Here is a 24674-nt window from a genome sequence, read left to right as displayed (position 1 = left end):
TCTTATTTCTTTAACAAAATTAACAAGAAACTGGGTTTTGTAATGTAGGAGACATCTGACATTAAAAATAAAAGAAAGGGCACTGAATTGTTGACAATGATTCAAACTTTAATTCAATTCTGTGAAAACTCATCACAGAGTTTCTGTCCTTGTAAAAAATAAAGTTCAGGAGGTCACACTTGGTGTTATCTTCCACTGTAAAGGGAGTGATGTAAATACATGTACTGTAGGTCAACTAAAAAAAACATACTGTTCTAAACACAGCAGCCGCACTGATCAGTGCTTTTCCTTACAAAAATATTCATCGATCTCCACTGTGATACTTTGACGGACTGCATATCCCAGAAGGCAGCAGGGCTTTCCCTGAGCTCTAACTTTACAAGGACTGTTTGCTCGGTGATAAAAAAAAGGAGAAAAACACGACTCTGTGGCAAATCTGAAATGTCTTCTTGTTCTGGACAATAATACATATCCGTATAATGACTCATGATCACTTTTGAGGTATGTGTCTTGTCATGATTGTCCAGTACCGTTTCACAAAGTATTTTTGGCTATCGCATTAAGAGTGCGGACTTTGTTCACATCTGCCACCTTCAGGCCGTACTCAGGTGCTGAGAAAGCTGCTCCCATCGTCACGTGGGTGTTCCTGCACATGGAAACATCATTCGACAGACGGCAACAAAAACAAGTTAATTAATAAGCTTTAATCCTCATAGTTGCAAAGAAATCTGACAATGCACCTCTCAGCTTTTAAATTAATTAAGGCTGGATTCAAACACACCTGAACTTCATGGCAGAGTCCCTACTGGAGCGGGCTGAGCAGTGAAACTCTAGAGCCCCCGACCCCTCTAAAATTCTCTGCAGGTTCCTCTCTGTAATACCCCCGCCTGTATTCAAAATGATGAATAAATATCCAAGAAACAAACATATAAACTGCATCACAGAGCAAAGTAAAACCACCAACCTGGCATGATGATTATTCTCCCTTTCGCCTGTTGAGAGAACAGAAAGATATAAGCATGGCGTGAAAGGGAGAGACACATGCTTGTGTGCAAACATGTTTGCCTACATATGATTGATACTCACTTGATCAATGAGCCGTTTAATGAGAGGGAGTCCTTCCAAAGCAGTGGTGTCGCAGCCACTCGTCAACACGCGCTGGAACCCTAATGATACGAGAGTCTCCAAAGCAACCACTGGGTCATGCACCATGTCAAAAGCTGCAGTAGGATCAATATCAGTTTAATAACACGTGTTCACACTCAATAATATGTTAAAAATGATGATGTTGATAATTCAGCATTCCCGGCTGGCTGGACCATTTGCTGCATGTCGCTCCCCTCCTCCCTTTCCCCACGTTTCCCGTTTCTCTCCACTGTCACGGTCAGATGAATACATATTATGCCTAAAACCACCTGGAACCACTGAGAAAAGCCCTAAATACGGCCTTTAGTGCACTGAGGCTTTGTTGTACCTTTTCAAGTCTAACTGCAGGCTGCAGCAAAGAATCTTAAAAGCTTTAAGTCACGTAATTTAATGGAGGAAATGTTACCTCGGTGGAAAGTGACAGGCAAGGGTCGAGCAGCAGCTAGTGAGCAAAGAAAAAGAGAGGAAAAATTGAACAAAACAATGTGCAACATAAAAGAGTCGTCTCATTCTGAATATTTTATTCTTTACAAGCCTACATGTTCACTATGACCAGTTGTTTATTCAGGGCCACATGCTGCACACTTTATCTCTCAAATATCAAGAATATATGATGGGGCTGATTCCTCACCACATACACTCCCAGAGGAGACTTTAGGATATTCAGTGCTACAGCTGTATTAACAGCTTTTAAATCCATCAGTACTGTTTATGATGTGGGATGGTTTCAACTCAAACATCAAACAGACACAGTTTTACACTTCAGAGAGAAACAGGAACAACAGAGGAACCTGTTTGGACCTGTGGTTTTAAAGTATAACAGGTCTTATAAATATCTTGAGCACAAAAGTATTGGCAGAGTCAGCAGGAGGGCTGCCAGGCTCTGATTAATACAATCAAATCAACGTTGTCATGATTCAGGTGCAGTGCAGTGATCAAACACACAGGCAGGCATTACCCAGTAACTCCATACAGAGCTCTGCGTCCACCCGTCCATCCTCTGTCAGGGCTCCCAGGACTAGTCCATCAGCCCCGTGGCTCTTCATTAGCTCTATGTCCTTCCTCATCACCTCTACTTCCTGGTCTGAGTACAGGAAGTCCCCCCCGCGAGGCCTTATCATCACGTAGACTGGACTTTTGACATACTGCTTTACTACCTGCAGCAGACCTGTGGCGAAGCAAATAATGTAATAATGAGTGTGTGTGCCTGTCCGGTCTCTGCGGATACTCAAGAGAATCGTGTTGTGCATGAATATGTGCACAGGACTGAATGGTGCTCACCCAGACTGGGAGTGAGTCCTCCCTCCAGAAGACTAGAGCACAGTTCAAATCGACCTGCACCTGTCAGGAGAGACGAACACTCAGAATCATGACCATGACCATAATGATCTTAATAAAATAAGATACTGCATGTCCATTCAGCTGGCACACACCCTGTCTGTCTGTCTGTCTGTCTGAGACAACATTAGGATTGTCCCTGATTGACTGCAACACTTCCTCTTTTCCTTCTTTAACACACAAGTCATGGTGGCACAACCGTTTCCACTGTGCATTTCACCAACCTCCTCTTTCAGCATTGACAGCAGACTCCACGGAGTCCACACACACCTCCATCAGAAAGCCTTCTGCCATGCTGACAGTCTAAAACAGAGAGAAAGACAAGGCACAGAAAGAGATTAAGAGTTAGACAGCACGTCCACGAGGCTCTAACGAGTTTAACTTCCACAGCAACCACCTGCCAAATCCACCTACTATCGAGTCATGGGACCTTATCAGTCGACTGGAGGCGATATAAAGTCAGTACATGTTGTTTGGGTGACTGATTGAGTGAGTGCAGCTCCACAGTGGATCAACGTTTTCCGGATAGTTGAATTTCTCTCACGCTGTTTGGCGAGTGGGCGGTGCTGTAGGGATGACGGCTGACCGCCCATGCGGGACGCGCTGAGACATAAAACATGCATCAACCACCTGGACGTCCCGTTTCTTTATAATACATTTTTTAAAATAACATACATGTATTATTTATTTGTTATTTTTGTTGGGTATGGCGGTTCCTGTCTCACGAAGAAAAAAAAAAATTTACTCGTCGATTTGTTGTGACGTCAGGAGGTCAAAGTTGAGCCGTTAGTTAGGAAACATGGTTGTGTAAGAGCTGGTTACAGCGGTTTTTTTTTTAGCTACGCTTCATCCTTCACAACAGCCCGGGATACACGGACAGCAGGACACTACGATGCTGCTCTCTTCGGCGCGGACAGCCTTCTTCTGCGGCTGCAGAAATGCCGGCAAAGGATTTCAACCCAGCAGTGTGAGTATAAAGCTAGCAGCTAATGTTAGCTAACTAGCTAGCTATGTAAGCATGGAAAAGGTCAGACACCGCAGTGCAAGCTGTGTAACGATGATTATGACATGATATGTTGGATGTTTTTAGAAAAGATCAGACCATAAAACCATCAGCCAAACGCCCCCACAGTCACTTTGGTGTCGTTTTGAACGTTTATTGAAGTTAGTTACCCCCTGTTAGCTGTTAGCATTATCTGACTGGTTGTCACGTCCGCATCTGTCAGCTATCAACAGCTCCACAGATGCAGCGTTCATTAATTAATTAACTCAAATTAAGGCGAGACACAACAGGCAAAAACACTATTTTGAGCCAGTTTGCTTCTATAACATGTTTTCTTTCAGACGAGAGGAAAGAAAACGTCCAAAATGCACATTTCTGTGTTTGTTATATCACATTTTGTCTGATTTCATGTGTAGATTTGCTCTAAATGAGTTCTTTCTCTCACTCTGACCCAGAAATCTCACTTCAGTTACACTGATATATTTCTTCTTATACATATTCTGAAGATCTTATTACAATGGTTTGTTCACATATCAGTCATAACCTTGTATTTTCATAGCCGGTGACTATGATTATTTTCTGATTGATAAATGATATTAAACCACTGGCTCTAAAATGTCATTGATGAACCTTATTTTATCCAGTGATGTCTCTTCAGGAGATGTGTCGTAATCAGCACATATTAAATTAAATAAGTAGATATGCCTCATTTGTATATTTAAATACAATATTTCTGAAAACTAGTTGTTCAAAAAAATAACTCCTGTTATGTAAATCAATGTTATTGAAATGTTATTATTCTGCCCATTAGTTAGATTTAAATGCTGTAGAATTAAGATTTCTCGAGTGTGGAAAGAAAATACAGTTTTGCGAGCAAGGTGACCTTTAGAGATGTGGCTTTAGAGGTTATGTTGAAATGTCTCTCCTTTATTTTCAACACCAGCGGAGTTCACAGCTACGACAGTGGGTTGTGAAGAGAGGTCAGAGCACCATCACAGCGGAGGCGGGGGCTACCTCCGTCCCGGCGGCAGCTACTGTCCCCAACGCAGCCACTAATCGCATAGTAGGTCGCTGGTTACTCGGCTGCAGTGGGCTGGTGGTTGGGGCTGTTGTCTTGGGGGGCGTCACAAGGTAAATGTGACTTGAAAGGGATATGTCTGTGTATATAATTGTCCTCTCTGTGTTGAAGGGACGTTGATGGGTTCTTACTGTATGTGCATTTGTTTCAATTAGGCTAACAGAATCTGGGCTGTCCATGGTTGACTGGCATCTGGTGAGAGAGATGAAGCCGCCTCAGTCACAAACGGAGTGGGAGGCAGAGTTCGCCAAGTACCAGCAGTTTCCTGAATTCAAAATGTAAACTCCCATCTTTTCTGTTTACTTTATCAAGACACTCACACTTGATCGTGTCTTTTAATTCAGACTAACGCTTGACACCAACTAAATTTAAGTCTGTTACGTTTTTAAATGTCGCTCAAGGTAATGTTTTTTCACATCAGCAGTGGTTCCAAACACTAAATACAAACACACCTGCATTTTCATGTCATGACTGTTTTCACTATAATGTAATTCAATATAATAACTGTCGTTATGTTTTCCCAGAATGAACCATGACATGACTCTGCCAGAGTTTAAGTTCATCTTCTACATGGAGTGGGGTCATCGCATGTGGGGTAGGCTGGTTGGGCTCGCGTACATCCTCCCCACCGCTTACTTCTGGAGGAAAGGATACTTCACTCGCTCCATGAAGGGAAAAGTGCTGGGGCTTTGCGGATTTGTCTTCTTTCAGGTACGACTTGACAGCTGTGGCTGAAGTTAATCCTTACATCATGATTAGTGTTTGTTTATTGATCAAGTTGAACACATGAATGACGTTATCATTGCTTGTGTTTCCTCTCAGGGCCTTCTGGGGTGGTACATGGTAAAAAGTGGTCTGGAGGAGAAGCCCGAGTCTCACGACATCCCGCGGGTCAGCCAGTATCGCCTGAGCGCTCACCTTGGCTCTGCCTTGTTGCTCTACTGCGCCAGTCTCTGGACAGGCCTGACTCTGATGCTGCCTGCACACAAGGTACACAGACAGTCTCTCGCCTGCAGGACAAACAAAATTTTAACCTTTGTGTGAGTTAATGTCATGCAGTTTGTAAGTTCTTTCTTCACGATCGCACCTCTTTCACAGGTGGCAGAAACCAAACGCCTCATGCAGCTGAGGAGGTTTGCTAAGGGCACTGGTGGCCTCGTCTTCCTTACTGCTCTGTCAGGTACAGTTTCCTCTTGGGGGAATGCATTTCTTTAAGGACACACATAGTGACAGGAGTGCTTTCACTTTGAAGTCTTTTTGGAAAGACTCAGCTCCAATTTTCAGTTTTACAGTTACTGTAGAGCATATTCAGAGGGCGAAGGGGGACATTATAAAAGCAGTGGAGTGGATGAAGAAAGTTACTGTGTGAAATCTGATGTTGCAGACGATGTAATTTATACAGTGAATATGTGGATCCTTTCATAACCAGTTTACAAATGCTTTCACACAGGCGCTTTTGTCGCTGGTTTGGATGCTGGACTCGTCTATAACTCCTTCCCGAAAATGGGCGAAAGGTGGATCCCTGATGATCTGCTGGCATTCTCTCCCACCCTCAAGAATTTCTTTGAAAATCCCACAACTGTGCAGTTCGACCACAGAATTTTGGTATGTCATTTTTAGATAGTAATAACCTTGTGGGTAACATTTTAATTTAAATGAAACATTACTTGAACTGTATCCCATTCAATAAATTGAGAAGCAGCAGTGGGTTGATGGCCTTCTGTAATTTCTCTTTCTCTAGGCGATCTCTTCTTTGACCGCCATTACAAGCCTCTATCTGTACTCAAGGAAGATGGTGCTGCCCAGGAGGGCTAAGATGGCCATCACCCTCCTCACAGCAATGGCCTACGGACAGGTAGGCTGTCAGTTGGCCCAGAAACATGTTCAGTAAGTCTCATTACTCTACAGTTTAACTAAACTCTGTGTTTCTGCGCTTCAGGTTGCCCTCGGCATCAGCACCCTGTTACTGTATGTCCCCACTCCACTGGCAGCAACTCACCAGTCTGGCTCTGTAGCTCTGCTCTCACTCGCAATCTGGGTTCTGGCAGAGCTCCGCAAGGTGCCTAAGTAAATGCCTGCTGCTTTACGGACAAATCCAACCCCGATTAGCCACACCTCAAGCCTCTAAGAGTCTGCAGTGTCATTGTCATCGAGGCATTCAGAAAGAAAAAGTGGAAAAAAAAAAAAAAAATGGAGGCACTGGATCGTTGTGCTGCAAAGTAACCCTCATATGGTGAGATCGAATTATTTCATCACACTTTAATAAAGTGTGTAAATTATAAGAATGCATTAAGGGTGTTGACGAGGAACTGACTGGAACATTTGTGGATGTGTGTCGTCATCAGAAGAAGACAACTCGGTGTGAAGTGTTTGCAAGGAATTGAACAAACGTGCAAAAACAAGATGAGATTCTGTCTAGATTTAATGACGTACGCAGCAGGATTTCCAGTGACGGGTACATAATGAGTTTGCAGCCAGCCAGAACTCTGCAGGAACATTTTAAGTAGACTGAATAACCAGTTTTGTTCATGTTCACAGGATGTTTGGAATAGAAAGTTGGCTGCTCGTACGTTGCCTTTTTAGTTGCATTCAGATGTGGCTGTTGGGATCATTTGTATAATTATGTATATTTAAGTTATGAACCGTTTCCTTACTTTGATGATGAATTATGAGGAAAAAAAACATGCGTGGAACCTTGATTGTTGCTTTGTACTGTATCTTCAGAAATGTCTTATTTTAATAAAGACAATTATGCACAGTCCTTAAATTCAAACTCCACTCCATTTTTGCATAGTAACTGTGATTTTTATTGTCTCTGTACAAAATATACACATTTTGAATACGTAATGCAACCAGTTGAGGCTAGCTAACTAGACAGTCAGTACAACGGGTTAGTAGGTTTTCATTGTTCTAGACACAGTACATGCGGGTACAGAAAGGTTTATTTGTGGTCAGGAATGGAATTTAAAGACCAATGGCAAGGAACAATCAGAGCAATCGGAGCCAAACCACTTTTTTTTTTTCCTCAGAAAGTAAAAAAAAAAAAAAGCTAAAACATCCAGAACAGAAAAACCAAATTGCAGGGTTTGAAGTGCATATTTCCATTAGGGCCTCAGTGCACCCATATACTGTGCTCTGAGATGAATGAGAGGTTGGATGAGTGGAAAGGTGCTGATGTGTTGTACAAAACGTTATTGCTATTCCATGTTAGTCTCTCTGCATTTAAAAGACAGGACAGCCAGTTAAATTACAGCTTGAGTGCCTCTTCTGCTTACACCACCTTGGATATAAGAGTTCCAGTTTGAAAAGGAGTAAATGAACGAGTGGTCACCAATTATCTCAGCGCCTCATGTTGGTTTCTGAAACTAAAGTTACACTTGGGTTTGAACAGCGTGCAAATAAACCACACTGCCAGTTTAGCAAATGACATCCTCTTGTCTCTGATTGCCCCTTGCCCTGCCTACTACACAGCATCTCCCTCTCTCTTCACCCACGGGTGGGCTGTATGTCTTCACTTAGTGGATTTATATACCTCTTATCTACTTCTTCTCTTTGGTGTTACAGAGAGAGGGAGAATACGGAATGTGTGTGTGAGTGTGTGTGTGTGTGTGTGTGGGGGGGTAGTTTATTAAAAAAACCAACTTATTAAACCATGTCTCTCTCACTAACAGTACGTACACACATACTATGCCTCTTTGAAATTGAATGAGCCTAATTTAATGCAACAAGGGTTTTGAGATTTTTTTTCCTTTGAAGTGGTAGAACCTGCTACGACCACATGACATTTCTGATTACAAGAAATTCACAAATACAATCTGCATTCTAATAAATTCCCCTTGAATGTATGTAATGATAGACTAGTAACGACTATGGTATGCCAGCTCCGCGTTGAGAGGAGCTGGGATGGTCAAAACAGTTCGTCAAATATAGTGCAATTCCCACGTTGTTCTGCCTAATATCTCACAACTGGGAATGCTAGAGAATGTACAACAGTCAATAGACACCTACAGCTAGGACTGTACTAGTTTGGAAGGCTGGGAGTTATTCTACCAGAATCCCTTGAATGGAGGTGGGTGTTGTCCCATTAGAGTCTTACACAGGTAAGATGGATGACATCTCCTTCTGGTACACATGCACACACACATACACAAAGGGTGAGGCACCTGTGAATGACAAGGAACAGCAGACAGACGAGCAGACTTTGGAGTATCTCTGTAAATACATAATTGGATATTAAGTGACATCATCATGCGATACTGAAATCAGTTTCTCATGAAAAACAACATGTTTGAACCTCCAGAAAACAGGATCGCTTCGATCTCACATTTGTCAGTTGTTTCCTCAGAAAGCGTCTTTCTTCCTTCCTTTCTCTCTCTCTCTCTCTCTCGTCCACTAGATGGCGTTAGACTCATTTCTATTTTCATGGCCGAGGCATGAGCAGTCTTGCAGCTCCAGGGAGGTGTTACCCACGTGCACAGATGCAGGATCAGATTCACAAATCCGAAACCTCACCCATCACAGGGAAAAGGGGAAAAGCGATTTCCCTCTGAGGTCAGCCATCACAGGCTGCCATAGTTCCATCATCCGTGGTAGTTAGAAATAAAAGTTCAAATCAAACAAGTGGGGGGTTGGGGGGGGGTCTTGAGTGTGCCGGTGCCCGTGAGCCTGCTGCTTGCCTTCTTTCTCTGTGTCTCTGGGGTAAAACTAAAGTTTTGCATGATGAGGAAGGGAGTCGGGGAAACTCCATCGTTGCTTGGAGAGATGCCACTGGGGGGTCCAGGAGGAGGGGGAGGGCCTCTCAGTGCCCTGAGGACTCACAGCTCTAAACAGACACACAAGCACAAGCTTGCAAGTCAGAAGACGGACACACACACACACACACACACACACACGCACTCAAGCTCTTTCTCTCTTTTCAATCCCAATCCCAATTCCTCTCACACACACACACACACACACACACACACACACACACACACACACACTCCCCTCCCCGTGCCAGCGTACTCTCTGGTCCAGATTCTTAGATGACGTTGTCAAACAGCTGCATGGACTGCATGATGTTCTCATCCTAGACAGAGACAAGAGGTCTGGATAAGGAGGCAGCGTCACCATGCTCCCTACGTGTTACCCGCTCACGCTGGGGAAAAGTATTTAGCAGTGATGCTGAGAGTTAGAAAAGAAGATCGATACCGCTCTCATGTCTGTTTGTTAAGTATGACGCTAGAACCAGGTGATAATTAGCTCAGTTAGCTTAAAGAAAGGAACACATCTTGCCAGGTTTTGTCCAAAGTAAAAATCCACGTGCAACTACCTCTAAAGCTGTGCACTTAACATGTTGTATCTCGTTTGTTTTATCCGTACACAAACAGAAATGCAGTTACAATTACAAGTTACAAATCTTAAGGGGTGGCTGTGGCTCTGAGGTAGACCAGTCAGAAGATCGGCGGCTCAATGCCCAGCTCCTCCAGTCCGCATGTCCTGAACACTGAACCCCATCTTGTGTGAATGTGTGTGAAAGAATAGTCTCCTTCCAACTCCGATGTGTGAATGGGTGAATGTGAATGTGGTGTAAAAGCGCTCTGAGTGGTCAGAATAGCAAGAAAGTTGCTATACAAGTACAGAACATTTATGAAGATTAATGTGCTGTAAATATTTCTGAGCCAGGCTCAGTGATTTCCTGGAGTCGAGTCGTTCTTCTCATCTAACTCTCAGCAAGAATGGAAAAAAGTGTATTTCCCAAAATGTCAAACTAGTCCTTTAGGAAGTGAAAATCCACTTTTCTTCTCTACCTTTTTGCATGACTCGATGAACTCCTCTATAGTAACCACCCCGTCTTTATTCCGGTCCATTTTCTGAAAAAACAAAACAAAATATATGGCAGTGAAAGGTTAACTCCCTTCACTCACTATTGTGTGTGCATTAGCTTCTCTTACAGAACAGAACAATAATTCTGTCAGCTCAACAGTAAAACGAGGATTTAATCGAAAGTGAAGACGGTTGAATTGACCTGGAAGAAGCTCTCCACGTGGTCTCTTGGAGCATCGTCCTGCATAGTGGGGTATGTGTACTTCCCCATCATGTCATAGATGGACTTCATAATGTCCAACATCTCCTGGAAAAAGAAGGACAACAGGGAGGAAGCGTTACAGAGGATGCAGACGTTCTTGGACAACAGAAAAAAATTACATCAAAGCTGCGCCTTTGATGAGATTATGAGTCCTACAATCCATGATGATACTTGATTATTTGGGTCCAGTTGAGTCCAGTTCTAAATTTCAAAATAGAAATCAATGCAGCCACTGATCAGTTTCTTAGCATATCATCTCCACATCTGATTTCCACCAAAATTGAAATGTCTCCTGCAGTAACAAGTTGCCAAACCCTCCTCATCCCCCAGAACACAGAGGACACGACCTCGTGGTCCTAATGTGTAGCTACAGCTGTGCTTAAATACCATTACAGCAAATAATTAGGAGCAAACTGGCCACAGTGTGACGTGTGTGTTACCTCTTTGGTGATGCAGCCATCCTTGTTCAGGTCATAGAGGTTGAATGCCCAGTTTAACCGGTCATTAATAGTCCCTCTCAAGATGATAGACAGACCAAATACAAAGTCCTAGGATAGAAGCAGCACAGTTTACTGTTGTGTGTTGGCATTAATTCATTGTTGACACAGTAAATAAAGTCAAATCTTCAGCGCAGGTCTAATCACCATAGGCAGGTTTTTAAAGGAAATACATATTTATGTGGCTACAGCTGTAGTGCCAAGGTTCTCTGGAGGACATATTTGCTTTTATCTCTGAAAGGAAGCAAATATAAGAATAGAACTCACCTCGAAACTAACTGAGCCGTTCTTGTTAGTGTCGAAGGCTTCAAACAGGAAATGTGCATACATGCTTGAGTCTGTAAAGGTAGAGACTTACAGTAACCCGTGTTCCCTTGAATCATGAAGTCTTTGAACAGCTAGGATTAGCAGCAAGCTAAATATAGCCAAGATATAAGAATAATTTCAAATACAACTGGAGGCGAGTGGTTAACATTTCATCAACCTAAATATCATGAAATGAAAAATTGCCTCCCCTCTTTGCAGTGTAGGTACTACAGTTCAGCAGAGCACATTTATAAGGACTTAATTATGCTCATTACACTGCGGTGATAAATGTGTACTGCTACGGAATAAAAGAAATTACGTTATTTACACTTTTACCGGAAATTTATATATAAAAAAACACGAGGATAGAAAGAACGGAAGTATTATGGACTCGGCTGGAGCTCTTTGGGGGCTGACAACTCACCTCCCTGTGGAAAGAACTGGGAGTAAATGGTTTTAAAGTTCTCCTCATTCACGACACCGCTTGGACACTCCTGGGATGGAAATGTGAATAGAGAAAACTCATTAATTCCCATATAGCACAGAATATATAATGGACTACTTTAGCTCTCAACACACTGAACCTCTTAGCTCCAGCAGTGACGTAACTAGGAACAGATTTAGGGTTATTTGTTGATCTCCAGTGTCTGATCTTCAGCCACACCTACATTTTTGAAGCCTCTGTAGAGGACCTGCAGCTCCTTCTTGGTGAACTTAGTCTGTTCTTGCAGCTTGTCCATGCTTTCAGGGCGATGACACACAGTGGATAGCTCAAAGTCATCTTCCACGCTGTCTGTGTGAGGGAGAGTCTGGTGTTAGTCGGTATTAATCATCGCTTTCACCCAAACCAGCCTCCAGGGGAACCATGACCTAACAATGAAATTAAGTCATCGTGGTGATATTTAGCTCATCTCACAGTGTTAAGTCTCACACTTCATACATACTGTAGAGCAGCATGATATCCTGCCATCACGAGTGACTGAGTGCAGTCTTCTACACACAACTGTGAGGTTACAGTGTCAAGCGATGTGCAAACATCTCAGCTCCAACACGAGCTACAGCGCTTCGTATCAAAAAGCTAAACATATTCAGTAAAACATCTATAAAATGAGTGATTTGACTGGGGAGAGGCCTGTACTGAGGGAGTGAGAAGAACTTTAACAATAAAAAAAAAAGCATCACAAACAGAAACTCCTCATTTCAGCTGTTTCTCCAAAAATAACTGGCAACTCATAGCATACTGTAAACCTCTACGACCACTGGTTTTAACCTCCCTTTGACCTCTATCAGCCTGGCATCAGTGAAAACACACACACACATACACACAGTCCTATTGCCTGCAGGAACAGAACAAGCCTCAAATCACAAAATGAACAGATAAAAAAAAACAGGTCTGACCCATTAGCAGCAAGTGTTTAAAGAGTTTGCGGGCTTGAGTGTGTTTCTATTTGACCGTATGTGGCTCTAAGGTGTTCACTGATTGTATCGGTAATTCACTAAAGAGGCTGGACACATGACAGAAAGCAGAAGCACGAGGAAGTAGAGGTGTATAGAGAGTGAAGGAGCACTTGCTTTGACTGATTGAGGGGGCAACCGAGGGCTTGCAGCATGGCAGCAGCTTGAGGAATCGCTGCTTTATGGTTTTTTTGCTTTGACTGGTGGAGGGGTTACCTGCAATCACCAACCATAGCACAAATGTTAGACACGCACACACACGCAAGTCTGCAAATGTAATTCCTTTTTCACACACACACATGCACAAACGCATACAGCACACTCCATGCAACGGACAGATGCAACAACAGACATGCCATTTAGTCAAATTGGTAGTTGCCTGCTGACCTGGCTTAGCGATGGGAGACCACGAGTACCACCTCAAGTGGTAGACATTGCCACACAACAGCAACACAGCTTGACCCCTAGAAACACACAGTTTCCCTAATTAGACTGGCTCTCATGTCACAATGCCACATTCAGCAAAGTGTACGGAAAACCAGCAGAGAGCATCAACTCCAAACACAAGTCAGACATAATAGTCAGACTTAATTTCACTTGGTAGAACATAATTTGCCAGACAAATGTCGTCCAAAACCGCTTTAACCAGAGCCCACCGTGTGCACCGCCACAGCGCCAGTTCATCTCAACGCAGACAAACTTCACGATGCCTATTTTTGGTGCGTTTCACGGAATGAAAAGGACAATCAGATAGAGGAAGGGAAACGCATTCGCACACATGAACCCACATACTTACTCTTGCCTCTTAGTTTCCATGGTAACAGTCCCCTCACCCCTTTCAGCAGGACCCCAGCAGTCTGAGGGATGAAGGCCATGATGGGGTTGAGATCCAACAGCACCACAGTACCTGCGCTGACTATCTCTGATGTGTCACCCTGTTGTCTCTCTGCTCTCGTGGAGCCTCAGGGACTCTGCCCCCACCCCCCCACCCCACCCGACTGACCGACCTGTGACTCTGGCGTCATTTAGAGCCAGAAACACATTGATACCACATTAATACATCCAGCTGCCCAGCACAGGGCCAGCCCTCTGCCCTGGGGTCTGTGTGTAAGCACATTATCTTCTTCCATGCGCACCAAACAACCGACCACCACACAGACACGACTATCAAACAGTTTGTACAGAAAGTTGAGACGCTAGAGATTACTGTTTGTGTGCACACCGAAAATAAATTTCCCTTCATCGTTCATCCATTTCTGATCTTGACATGAGAAGAAAGCCTTTATGCATGTCATCGCAATGTGTTTCTAAGCAGTGGTGGATGTAGGATTTTAGTTCAACTAATCTGCTAAAACTAGATTGTTTTGTCAGTTGCTGTTTGACACCATCAAGGCAGATCTTCATTTTTTAAACTATTTCCTGACAGCTGAGTAACTCTGAGGAAGATCATGTGATGAGATCGAAGAGTTTCAAGATTTTTGTTGTGTATGTAAATATTAAATGTAACAGCAAATGCAGGAGAGTAGACCTGGCAATATTTAAATCTGTGGGGTACAGTGGAGACGTATAATATAAACACTAGTGAAATCAAAATACCTCAAAACTGGACCTACACACAATTTGTGAATAAACTTACTTAGATACTTGCCACCAATGCTTAAGATATAATCTAATGAGCATATTATGAGTTTGGAAAGTCTTTATCATTAATGATTCCACATTTTATGAGCCATTTATTAGTAATTGAAGTGAAATACATTTTTAAAGTAACCTTTAAAATCTGATTGCTATAATTCCAGGCACAGATGCAGCTCGTCAGTGTGATTAGACACACAGCAAAAAACAAAAATAAACCTCTATGTGTTCCACTTCCTCTGCTCTGCATGGAACCTGCAGCTTGGCACACTTGTAAGAGCAATGACAGCTGGATCTACTGGAAACTGACAATTTCTAGATGTGCTTGTTTTAGGACTGTCCCTGTCTCACAGCCCTCTCTCCATCTCCCCAGTTTCTCTCTCTGTATTTTTGTCCTTCGCTGTCTTGCTTGTTGTGATGTCTTTTGAGTAAATGTGCTCTGGCTGTCTTGGCCAAGTGCGTCTTGGAATAGAGATGTTTGATCTCAGAGGGATTAACCTGATTTTAATACGTTCATGCACATAAGCATGTATCTATAAGGTCCTCTATATTTGATAAAAGAGCCTAAATAACATTTCACTACACATTATCATACTTAAACAGACATCATTTATAGGTATATACATGGTCTGACTGTCTGCTGTTGTTTTTTTCTGTCACAGCTCTTTCAAACAATCAACTTAGCATCTACAAAGATTCTGCACAGCATGGAAGTTGTATCTAATATTAACAAAATGCTGTGGTTGAAAACAGTCCTTTGATAAAAACAAGTAGGTTACTGCACTCATTCTCCTATTGAAGTAACGTGATCAATTTGCTCTCCAGCCTTTGAAGTTAAAATTGTTTTTTGAGTGGCACCGACAATGACACCAGAGATTCTTTCATTTTGGCCTGAGTAGGCGGAAAAGTAAAAACTGTCTGTTTCTCATCAGACTGTGCTCTGTGTTCTTCAGCTGTTGTGCAGCATTATGACACTCTTACCCAGTGTGCCCTGTAGTGATTGTGCAATTAGAGTTCAGTAGTTCCCCCCAGGGTACACTGACAGACCATCACAACTCTTCAGGAAATAAGAAAAACAGCTCTATTTTTAGCTTGATGGCAACACATTTTTGGCAATAACTTTTGATGGAGCTCCGTGTTTCATAAACCCAAGACATCTGAGGATTTTCTCAAGGCACAAAGAAACCATATAATCCCTCAAGTGAAGTGAAGGCAGAAAACATAATAGTTAAGAGCCACAGTGGTGCAGTTCACTGCTGATAGAGATGTAGATCAACACTGAATCTGTCAGCTATGAGCTCTAGGCCCTCCTGACACCCAGTGATGACAGAAGTGGAAGTGCAATTTTTAAAAACGGTCCAGTTTTCAGCATATATTAGCATATTAGGATCCTGCTGGTTCACTTGGTTCTTGATGTGCCTATCCATCTGCTCCCTCTTCTCCTTCCCATCTTCACTCTTAACTGCACTCCAGCTATTTAGCATTGCACTTGCATAAAGTCGGGGCACTCACAAGAAACAAAGAAGAGACGAATGCTCAAAATCAATGCAGCAGGAGCAGAGATACATAGCTGAAGCTTTTTCCAATTCTGCACCTTTGTGTTAGAGCCCCACTGTCTGGTAAGAGCTCATGTCTTCCAAACTCCCACTCTGTCACATATTCTGAACAGGCTCTCTGTTCAGAATATGTGGCCTCTGGTAGCCTTGTGGTGTCACTGAAACATGGCGGTTCGATTCCAGTCAGGTACCTTTGTTGCATGTCATACCCTCTTTTCCTGCCTCTACATTCCTGTCTGCTTCCCTACTGTACCTGATCCAATAAAGACAAAAATGCCCAAAAAAAATAAAAAAGGACTCTTTAAGCCCAAACTGGTGACATCACCAGAGCTATCGTTTTAGACGAAAATATCTTTAAAGCACATCCTCATCACAGCAGCAATGACAAGTAAAGTCCACCGCTGACAAAACAATTTACAGACACAATTCCTTTAGATGTCAGGAGCAAAGTGAATGATGAATTTCAGATGTGTCTTTTTCAGAACATAGATGGGCCCAGTTATACATTAAGATGTATTTTGGACATGAAGTCCACATTCAAATGTATTTGTTTAGAAGTTTTGAATCATCTTTTTGTTATAAATGAGCAAAATAATCAGTTTTAATCTGTCTACACTTAGAGAGGTATGAATATTTCAGTATTTCAGCCTCAGACAATACCACACACACACACACTACACAGGAGCATTAATAGGTGTGACAAACATGAAGAAATTAGGCCAAACTACTTAGACATGTTTAACCCTAACAAACACTCATGTAGACACTCCCCTGCTGTCACTCTCTCTAGTCCTCTTACCTGCCATAGAAAGGTCGATAAGCCCCAGAAAGTGCATCAGTTTGAGGGAGCTGCAGACCACCAGGAGGATGCCTACAGTCTGCAGCCCCTCCACCTCCCACTTGTCTTGGAAGAACAGATGCATCCTTTCCCCCTTCCTCTCTGTTTCTGTCAACAGAAATCTTTCTCTTGCCCCGGGGCAACCACGTCCCCCCCCCTCAACTCCAACCAGGAATGCACCGTCTTTGTCTTTTCAGTCTGTCCTCTCAGTCTCCCTCTATGTGCCGGTATTCTCCCATCCTAACTCCGCACGCCTCCCCGCCCGCTTTCTTCACTGAAGGTAGATTGCTATTCTCCTCGTTTCTTCATGGAGAGCGGTAAGTGCGTGGCAGCAGGACTGTTGACTTGCTGCTCCACCCCCGCCGCCTCTCAGGCTGTCAAAGGTTGTTTGAGTTCCAGGTGAAGTTCGGACGATTCACCATGTGTGTGCTGGCAGGTTGGTGGCGGTTGTTTTCTGAATCTCTCTGCTTTTCCGGCTACTGACTCTCAAACTCTCTCTACTCTCAGCCTCCCTCTCCCTCTCTTTCTCGCCTTACCTCCGTCACTCTCCTCCTGCTGTGTCCCTCCCCATGTTTAATTGGGTCAGTGATGGGACTGAGTGAAGGGAGGAAAGAGGCGGGAGGGAAAGGATGGGGGAGTACTACTTGTAGGTTAAGAGGGGAAACGGAGAGGGGGGCATTCCAGAGACAGATGAGGAGGATGAAGTGGGAGATGAGATAGGGAGAGGAGGGGGGAGAGGGAATGGATTAAGGGGGAAACCAGGGGTACAGCAAGGACCGCATCCAAAAGCAAATGACAAAAACAAAAAGAGGTAGCAGGGGGACCGAAGGACAAAATTAGAAGAAGAAGAGGCAGAGAAAGACTAACAAAGGGGAGGAGGGAGGCTGTGATGACAGAGAGGCGAAGCATCTGACCCAGCGGCTACTGTGGACAAACTCACAGATGTGGCAATCTCCCCTGAGTGTAAACTCAACACACATGCACACTCAAACACACAGCCTGGAGGTGATATCTGCCTATAACATGTATTCATATGCAATCCAGCGCAGTGGGGAATATTTCAGTTGGGAGGGGATATATTGATGTCACATCTGGCACACTGACATCCTACCGCAGATAGATACAGTCCCTACAGAACTGGATCTGAAAAAGTATTAAAACAGGATTTATAAGAAGGGAAAATCGTGATGATACATCTTGGTTGGCGTGTAGATTTTTTTGTCAGACATCTCATGATTTAACACACCTGAGGGGGTCGTATGTATGATGGATTTGGGGCTTTTAACCTTTCAGCAAAGTGCAGCAGGAAACTCAGATTGGCATCACAGCAAACAGAATAGAGAATTTTAAACTCTCTAAACATAATGTCAAAGTGGGATTTGATGAAGGAAATGATGGGTATCAATACTGTATGTGGCCAATAACATACAGTAATAAGGTGGATTGGATGTGAACAACCTATATTTATGTTATCACAAAAAAATCTGCTTCCAAAAGATCTGTTTCCTCAACAACCCCTGACCATATATTCATTAACATGATGATCCCAATGGATTCTTTGTGTTAATGTAAACAGATTTTAAATTTGAAAAGCAGAACTGTACAAAAGAAGTGGCCTTAACCTCCGTCGTCGTGACGTCATGAGTTTCAAAATCGCCATCTTGATTTTGGAGCCAGACGTGATGCATGGGTTTTTTTCCCCTGACCTCTGATTGGTTAGGCTTAGGCATGGTCAGCCTCTGATTGGTTAGCCACAAGGTGGTCCCTCTGTAAAGTATGTCCTGCTTTATGGTCAGTTTTACTTTAAATAGGACCATAATTTACTAAATGAACATTGACTAGTGACTGAGACCATGAAGTCACTAGGAATGATTGTTTACTGTAGGCTCATGTTCTCATAGACTTCCCTGTTGGCCATTAGAGAAAATGTATGTTTCAGGCACTTTAGCATTGGTTTCTCTTTTCAGACCCGGAAGCTATGTCCGCTTCTTTTATACCCTCTAAAGGTCCATCACCTCAGTTTTCCAGAGAAATAGAACGACAGTTGGTGGCAGGGATTTCCCAATGGCATGTGCCGAGGGGAAGTTAACGAGGGCATGTGGAACGACTAATGAAACGCAGTCTAGGTTTAGGCAAAAAAACGACTTAGTCAGGATTAGGGAAAGAGCATATTGGGTAACAAACACACTACGTAGGCTTGTACTTGTGGTTTAAAGAAACCAACACAACACTTTTGTAGGAAATGAGATGAGAAAATGGTCTTGCAAGTCACAGTCAGACCTTTTGTTAAGCCATCCAACCACCGTGACCTTCTCCCTCTGCTGACTTCATGGCTTTATTATAACTTCCTCCTCTAGCAGCCAGTCAAAAGAACTGGCTGCTAGAGGGCTTTGTCACTCAAACATAAATATATGTTGTTTTGGGGCATTTTGCTCAGATGACTGATGCTTTTGTTCTTCTCGGGCGGACAGTCTCTGGAATTGGTATTGGGAGAGAAAAAGGTAGATCAGTGCATGCCTAAATAAGAAATGGCTAGACTTCAACAAAAGTGGAAAGTGACACCCCTTGGCTTCAAAGTCCTCCATCACTTTTATCCTCTGCTCCATGTTCAATAACACCCCCTGTTATCAGGAAACTGAGGGGGGAGACAGAGGAAATGTAGCCCCTAGCACTTGAAAAGATGCATTTTGTCTATAACGTTTGTGTGTGTGTATCTATATATCTATCTATATATATATGCACACACATACATACATGTCAGGGCGATTCAGTGCCAGTTAGAAAGCAGCGAGGAGATGGAGAGGAGGGTAAAAAGGAAACTGAGGGAGACAGAGAGGTTTAGCAGGGGCTCGATCTGTCGCTTGTGTGATTAATGATTCTCAGAGTCAAAATGAGTCCTCGAGCTACGAGTGTTGCTGCGGAGCCTCGGGGAGCATGCATCTCAGAGCAGCCTTGTTAGACCGAACAACTTACTTTTAATCAGCGGCAGACTCATGCTCTTTGGTAATACAAAATGATGACAAGCAAAAATTTAGTGTTTCGCGGACTGAGCATGTTCAGTGTCAGAAACGGGGCCCATGGCGGCTTAAAGTTGACAGCTGTCGATCACTCGTTTATTGTGAGGCAGCTGTGGCAACCAAGTGCTCCAAATACAATAAGGGAGACCTAATGGCACTCAAGGATCAGATATTATTACATAAGGGTCTTTATGGTAATTTAAACTGAGACGACCAAAGAGAACATAATTGAGGCATTAAATGTGAATTACTTGACATCCGGCTATCTACAGAGATTGCTGATCTACATAAAGCATTATATTACCCTATATTTTGTATGCATTTACGGGCTTGATTAATTAAATAGGCTACATAAATTCCTAAATGCAGTGACATATTCAGGCCAGTAAAGTCTCAAACGCAGTCTGCAGTTGGAGAGTCAAATCAAGGATGAAAGTGTGAGAGATTAAGGCTGGTTGTGCCTATCTGTCATTACCTCTTACATAAAGGGTTAGGATATCTGTCATATACTGAAAAAAAAAATCTAAGATCAATATATTGCAACTAAACAAAAAAATTCTGACGCCTGTGATTCCAAGAATATTGTAAGGCACTGACCTTTAAAGTTGATACCGTTGATGCGGTTGCTTCTAATAATGGTAAAATACATTTTAGCTTGCTTCAAGGTGACACAGATTGTAACCCTGTATGCACCGAAAAGACGTGTGGACGTCTGGGTTACTGCAAAACTGCTCTGGGCAACATTTGGTTGAGAAGTGAGTCTTTTAAAACGTCTACATTGCATATAACCTTTGTTTTATTTCAGTAAATGTCATTCTTTTGCATAAAACTGAAACATGGTCATGCTTTTTTGAATAAAAAGTTATGTAAAACTGAACTTGAGTCTACAGCCATGCTCTTCTTATTTCTATGTTCTGTGAGACTGTGTTTAGGAACAGCGGTGCTTTGAGCTCCATGCTAATGTCTGCAAAGGCTACCGGTATGCTAACAGCGGCCATGCCAACATGCTGATTGTAATTAGGAATTGTGTTCATCATTTTAGTTTAACCTGGGAGCATGCAAGCATTTGCTAATTGGTCATAAACATAAAGCGTAGCTGAGTCTGACGGGAATATCAGCCTCGTCCCTGTAGATAAGAGGAAACAGGCACCACATGTTATCCAGATACGCAGCTCTTCGCCTGAAGCTTCCAGACCATCTCACATCTCTTCTCTCTTTTAAATCCATTAACTTCAGTATGTGATCCAGTGTCTAGATAACTTTAAAGATCCTTTACGTCCACGCTAACGTTGGCAGAACTGGTCTCAGGTACAATGCACCTTTTAAATGGAATGAACTGCAATCTGACCTCAAACTGGAGTCAGTCATTACCCTTGGAGACTTTAAAACCTTATTGCCTGATGTCATTGTTGACTCTTGTAACCGCTTTGTGTAACTGCCTGTTTAATTCCTATCATTTCTTGTTCTGTGTGTAGTCGTGAATGTTGCTCAGGTCTCTCTTGTAAAAACATCTTAATCTCAATGAGACTGCCTGATTGAATAAAGATTAAATAAAACATAACAAAATTATATGTCATGACAATCTGCCCAATAATTGTGGAGATATTTTACTAAGGACCGAATGTGAAACCTCATTATGGCACTGGAGGAAAGGTCAGAGGTCCATTAAAGTGGTGAGGATACATTCTCTGGGGACCACGAATATCTATTCAACATGACTGGTAGACAAACAAACAGATCTACTTTGCCATCCCTTGCACCATGTCGTTAGGGTGGTTAAAAATCACGCCTCCTTTGGCTCACCTTATCTACAACACGGGGAAGCTTCTCTTAATTTAAAAGTTACGTAACGTATCCACAACTGCAAACACACACATCAAGCTCTTCACATGACAGCTGTCACTTCAATCAGATATGAGCTCTGTGGTGTCTGCGTCCAACAGAGCAAAAAGTGTTGCTCCATTTGCTCACAAACCGAGAGTGTGCATGATGTAATAAGCAGGCCGGCTTCCCGAAAGGCTCCTCAGACGGCTCCTCTTCTCCCTTGACATCCACTCATCACCTCAAAAGGTCCTGCAAGAGCGATGAGGTTCGCCAGGGTGAGAAATCAGAGCTGAACCATGGGATCTTTTTCTTTTTTAAACTGTTTAGTGCCAGTGTACTTGAGGAAGTGACATCTGTAATCCACCTCTAGAGATGTTCTGCTCTTAATTTAATGATGGACATTCACTCGCCTGACTGCTAATCTATGGTGGACGGTGACACACACACACACACACACACTCATATTGTAATAAAATGTTAGGCTACGTTAATCAGTCTTAGTTGATTAGTCTCTGTGAGGCATATTTTGCCTGAAGCCAGACACACAGAGTAATTGAAATACCTCCATATTTAGACGTCTACCTGGGCAATTATTCCTCTCAAAACTGATTAAAATGTCTTAGAGAGACGGAGGGGGAGTGTGTGTGTGAGTGTGTGTGTGTAGCGAAGGAGACACAGAGGAGGTCATTGACAAATGGTGCTCAAAATTGGCTAGTGTGTTTCCAATTAGATAAGTGAAAGCAGAGATCCATTTGCATAGATCATTAGCTTTTGAGGATATTTTTAAAACCTCGATGCGGGACAAAAACAGATTCATTCTACTGAGGCCGAGTTCTTTCAACATAAACTACAGAGAGCAGCTAATGAACAGTTTTCTTTAGAGAGAGCACACGATCAGTTGAGACGGAGGGATCAGAGAGGTTTTCTCTTTTGAGGAAACAAGACGTAATGAATCATTCTAGCGTATATATGAACAGCGACTGTACGGAGAAGCAGATAAACAGCTGCCATATGGACGTGTGTCTCATTTGGATACACGTTTATACGACAGCTGGTGGAGAGAAACAACTTCAGGTGGCTTTTACAACAATTGTTTTAAACTGTCAGTTCACATTTTTGCTAAAGAAAATAATCAATCCTGCTGACTTTCCAGTTGAAAAACACATTGATTGTGTAATTTGAAATGAATCGAAGCAGAGCACAATCTACCCAAACAGAGCGTAAATAGAGCACAAGTTTGCTTTTTTTCCCCATTATAAATGATTAAATATGAGCTTTTTCTTTCTTTTCCTCAACAATTGGAATAAAATTGAGATGAAATCTAGCATGTGACGTCCTACGAGTGGTTCTCCACACTGAGTGTGACACAGAATAAGTCTAATTCTAATAATATTTTTTTGCCAAACTGAAAAGGCTGAAAACCTCCGACCCCTCCCAAACATCTGTTGCAGTAATTAACATTTACTCCTGAAGAGGGCAGTGCAAGGTAAGACATTTCCCTGTATTCAACAGTGCTGATCACCTCCAACTATTCTCTTTCCCTTTGTTATTGTCCTTCATTTAAATTCTGCTCCAGAGACCAGCCTAAAAGCCATTAACAATTTCCAACACACTCTCCCACACATTCACACAACACTGAAAGGGATAGTAACACTGTTTTGCTATTATGACAAGGTTTCAAAACACCAAATGGCGTTAAAGCTGTTATACTCTGAACCTTCTTTTCCGGCGCTCGACTGCATTCAAGCTTTTTAAAATGCATCCTGTGTTTTCTGAGTGGTGTAAAGCAGTCAATCTAAATTGGGTTTGCATCGCTCACAACAATCCTCTAAACTTATTCCCATCAAATCATAAACACTCTGCTCTGCTGTTTCCTGCCCCACGAGCCAAATCAGGTAAACATCCTGAACGGGTCGATACTAACGGAAAAAAAAAAACTTTCTAGCAGCTAACAGGGTTTGAATCTCAGCTCTCTGAAGGTTTGGTATCGGCTGTTGAAAGATTTGTTTCTGAAAAGACAAATCTTAAGGGGGAATTTATGTCACAGCAAATGTATTACAGAGCAAACTAACAGCATTTTCCGGCCAAACAAAACATTACTACTTAGAATAAAAGGCGGTTAAACATTGAATATGGAGTAAAACTCAACCAGCTGGCAGGAAAGTTATCCTAAATGTTATTTTTGGGATTCAGCCATGAATGAAGATCAAATTGGCAGATAAATCAATAACAGAATGACAGCAGCCTGTAGCCTCTGTTGTTGTAAAACACAGTGAATAATCGCCACTGTCTGCCCAATATACATGTTTTATCCTGCTGTGTGCCCTTGTTAATTCTGTGTGTGTGTGTGTGAGAGAGAGTGTGAGAGAGAGAGAGAATAAATTGTGTTATTAGGAAGCACAAAGCCGGAAATTACAGTGCACTTTCCTCACATTTTCATTTACAGTACATAAAGTATACAGCACATTGTTAAATCCCTACGGATCTGCCGCAGTTATACTGCCCGCATATGTTACATTTTGACCACTAGCACTTCAACACATTAGAGCATCCTTATTTTCTATCAGTAGATCAAATGTCTGTGTGCAAACAGCAAAGACACTGAGTGGAGGAACAGTGGATTAACGCTGTAAACACCATGAGACAGTAAATTAAAAAGAGAATTGAGGTTTCTCTGATGAGATCATGAGATATACTCATATATACTGGTTGTACACATGAAGTCCAGTTGTTCAGTGATGGTAGGCAATGCTTTTTTTTCTACATATGCCGCAGACTTTCCACAAAATTTCCTCTATGAGCCGTTACTTGTGTATATCAGTGGCATGTAAGACTAAAGTTTTCATTTTTTAAGTTCATTTATTTGTAGTTTCACACCCATACTATTATACAAGTAACTCCGGTTGATATT

General features: G+C 42.5%; 3 protein-coding genes across 4 annotated transcripts in view; 1 reads left to right on the top strand and 2 right to left on the bottom strand.

Annotated features, from left to right (window-relative positions):
• Positions 1-100: 100 nt before the first annotated feature.
• On the bottom strand, positions 101-3022 carry cutc (cutC copper transporter homolog (E. coli)). Its single transcript, XM_070841028.1, has 9 exons — positions 2899-3022; positions 2709-2787; positions 2428-2487; positions 2105-2314; positions 1553-1588; positions 1087-1220; positions 965-992; positions 782-887; positions 101-646 (listed from the first exon to the last, which is right to left on the bottom strand). The coding sequence occupies exons 2-9, from the start codon at positions 2776-2778 to the stop codon at positions 535-537; spliced, it is 756 nt and encodes a 251-aa protein (XP_070697129.1). The 5' UTR covers positions 2779-2787; positions 2899-3022; the 3' UTR covers positions 101-534.
• A 273-nt stretch (positions 3023-3295) lies between these two features.
• cox15 (cytochrome c oxidase assembly homolog 15 (yeast)) lies at positions 3296-7282 on the top strand. Its single transcript, XM_070840916.1, has 9 exons — positions 3296-3451; positions 4431-4618; positions 4721-4843; positions 5090-5276; positions 5388-5555; positions 5664-5745; positions 6016-6170; positions 6307-6420; positions 6505-7282. The coding sequence occupies exons 1-9, from the start codon at positions 3377-3379 to the stop codon at positions 6634-6636; spliced, it is 1224 nt and encodes a 407-aa protein (XP_070697017.1). The 5' UTR covers positions 3296-3376; the 3' UTR covers positions 6637-7282.
• Positions 7283-9292: 2010 nt separating this feature from the next.
• The window catches only part of LOC139210620 (A-type potassium channel modulatory protein KCNIP2-like), an 84938-nt gene continuing 69556 nt past the window's right edge, over positions 9293-24674 (bottom strand). The window contains exons 2-10 of one of the 2 annotated variants that reach the window (XM_070840691.1): positions 13007-13109; positions 12107-12227; positions 11863-11932; positions 11400-11470; positions 11076-11183; positions 10576-10680; positions 10358-10420; positions 9573-9636; positions 9293-9387 (exon numbers count right to left, since the gene is read on the bottom strand). In XM_070840691.1, coding sequence (XP_070696792.1) covers positions 9589-9636; positions 10358-10420; positions 10576-10680; positions 11076-11183; positions 11400-11470; positions 11863-11932; positions 12107-12227; positions 13007-13109 — 689 coding nt within the window. In that variant the 3' untranslated portion in view covers positions 9293-9387; positions 9573-9588. Of the gene's footprint in view, positions 9388-9572; positions 9637-10357; positions 10421-10575; positions 10681-11075; positions 11184-11399; positions 11471-11862; positions 11933-12106; positions 12232-13006; positions 13110-16883; positions 16967-24674 lie in introns of those variants that run through there. The other variant, XM_070840692.1, reaches the window with a different exon arrangement.

Source organism: Pempheris klunzingeri, chromosome 12, assembly GCF_042242105.1.
Source record: "Pempheris klunzingeri isolate RE-2024b chromosome 12, fPemKlu1.hap1, whole genome shotgun sequence".
Classification (NCBI taxonomy): domain Eukaryota; kingdom Metazoa; phylum Chordata; class Actinopteri; order Acropomatiformes; family Pempheridae; genus Pempheris; species Pempheris klunzingeri.
The sequence above is the reverse complement of the archived record's forward strand: the minus strand, read 5'-3'. Positions and strand labels throughout refer to the sequence as shown.